This window comes from Cyprinodon variegatus, unplaced genomic scaffold (genome assembly GCF_000732505.1).
Source record: "Cyprinodon variegatus isolate N-32 unplaced genomic scaffold, C_variegatus-1.0 Scaffold999, whole genome shotgun sequence".
NCBI lineage: Eukaryota > Metazoa > Chordata > Actinopteri > Cyprinodontiformes > Cyprinodontidae > Cyprinodon > Cyprinodon variegatus.
The window spans coordinates 141,016-142,271 of NW_015151452.1; the positions used below are offsets into that span (position 1 = coordinate 141,016).

Genomic DNA, 1,256 nt, shown 5'->3' on the forward strand with positions numbered 1-1,256 from the left:
GGCTAACGGTAGCCCTGGCTGCTGCAGACGGGATAACGGTAGCCCTGGCTGCTGCAGACGGGCTAACGGTAGCCCTGGCTGCTGCAGACGGGCTAACGGTAGCCCTGGCTGCTGCAGACGGGCTAACGGTAGCCCTGGCTGCTGCAGACGGGCTAACCTCAGCCCTGGCTGCTGAAGACGGGCTAACCTCAGCCCTGGCTGCTGCAGACGGGCTAACCTCAGCCCTGGCTGCTGCAGACGGGCTAACGGTAGCCCTGGCTGCTGCAGACGGGCTGTCGGGGTCCTCTCAACTTCTCTCATTAAATTAGTAAATGGGCCATATAGTGAAGCTTAAAATAATAGAATGTTCTCACCTTAAATCATCTTAAATTGTACTTTTACAGAACAACAGCAACAGAAAATAGAACTTTTAACTTAATACTCTGAGCTCTGTGAGCGCTAACCCGGAAGCTGCTGCTGCTACCGCAGTGCATGCTGGGACAGCTGTCAGTCTGGAGAATGGACAAGTCTGCTCTGATGCATGCTGGGTAACGAGGGAGGGGAGAGAACATCATCTTGTTTGTTCGTTGTCTTATGTTCTTGTGAATTGGAACAGTGCTAGGGCTGAGGCTGATGACGTTTCACAAGGACACGAGAACACACAAGTCCACAGATCGAGAAACGGCCAATGATTCAAGATCATCTAATTTTACATCTATTTGTATTCACAGTATGGGGCTAACAGTTGCTCTGCCTCATGTCGGCCTTTTTTACGTTAACATGATCAACAGCTTTTTGGAAAACTGCCTTTAAAGTCTGGAGAAATGTACAGACTGATGTTTACAGTTAGTGAAGGGGACTCTGCTGATGGTCCACAGCTCTGTAATCATCCCATCAGTCCTGCTCTTCACCTCATGCATGACAGTGATCAAACAGAGTTCAGCAGCTGATGTTAAGCTCTTGGTCATGTTTACGACACACGGGCCTTACCTTTGTAATTGTGTCATTATCCACTGTGTCAGCTCCAACTTCTTTGTTGACATAGAGCAGAGCATAAAGGTATCCAGCTCGACCGTACAGCAGTTCGTCTGGCATCTCAGCATCTGGAGTCAGGACTGAGCGCTGCAGCTGAAGGAGGCTGAAGGAGACCCAAAGAGCCGGAGGAATCATTTAGGAGCAGAGTAAAGTTAACACAGAGACACTCCTCCCACAGAAAAAACGATCCAACAAGGAGTAAAAAATGCCTTAAAGGGAATTGACCCCCAACCCATAGGTAA

General features: G+C 49.2%; 1 protein-coding gene across 1 annotated transcript in view; it reads right to left on the minus strand.

Annotated features, from left to right (window-relative positions):
* LOC107100674 (lanC-like protein 2) overlaps window positions 1-1,256 on the minus strand; it is a 20,454-nt gene that overhangs the window by 14,352 nt on the left and 4,846 nt on the right. The window contains exon 3 of the mRNA XM_015399249.1: window positions 970-1,145. Within this exon, the coding sequence (XP_015254735.1) occupies window positions 970-1,145 (176 nt within the window). The remainder of the gene's footprint in view (window positions 1-969; window positions 1,146-1,256) is intronic.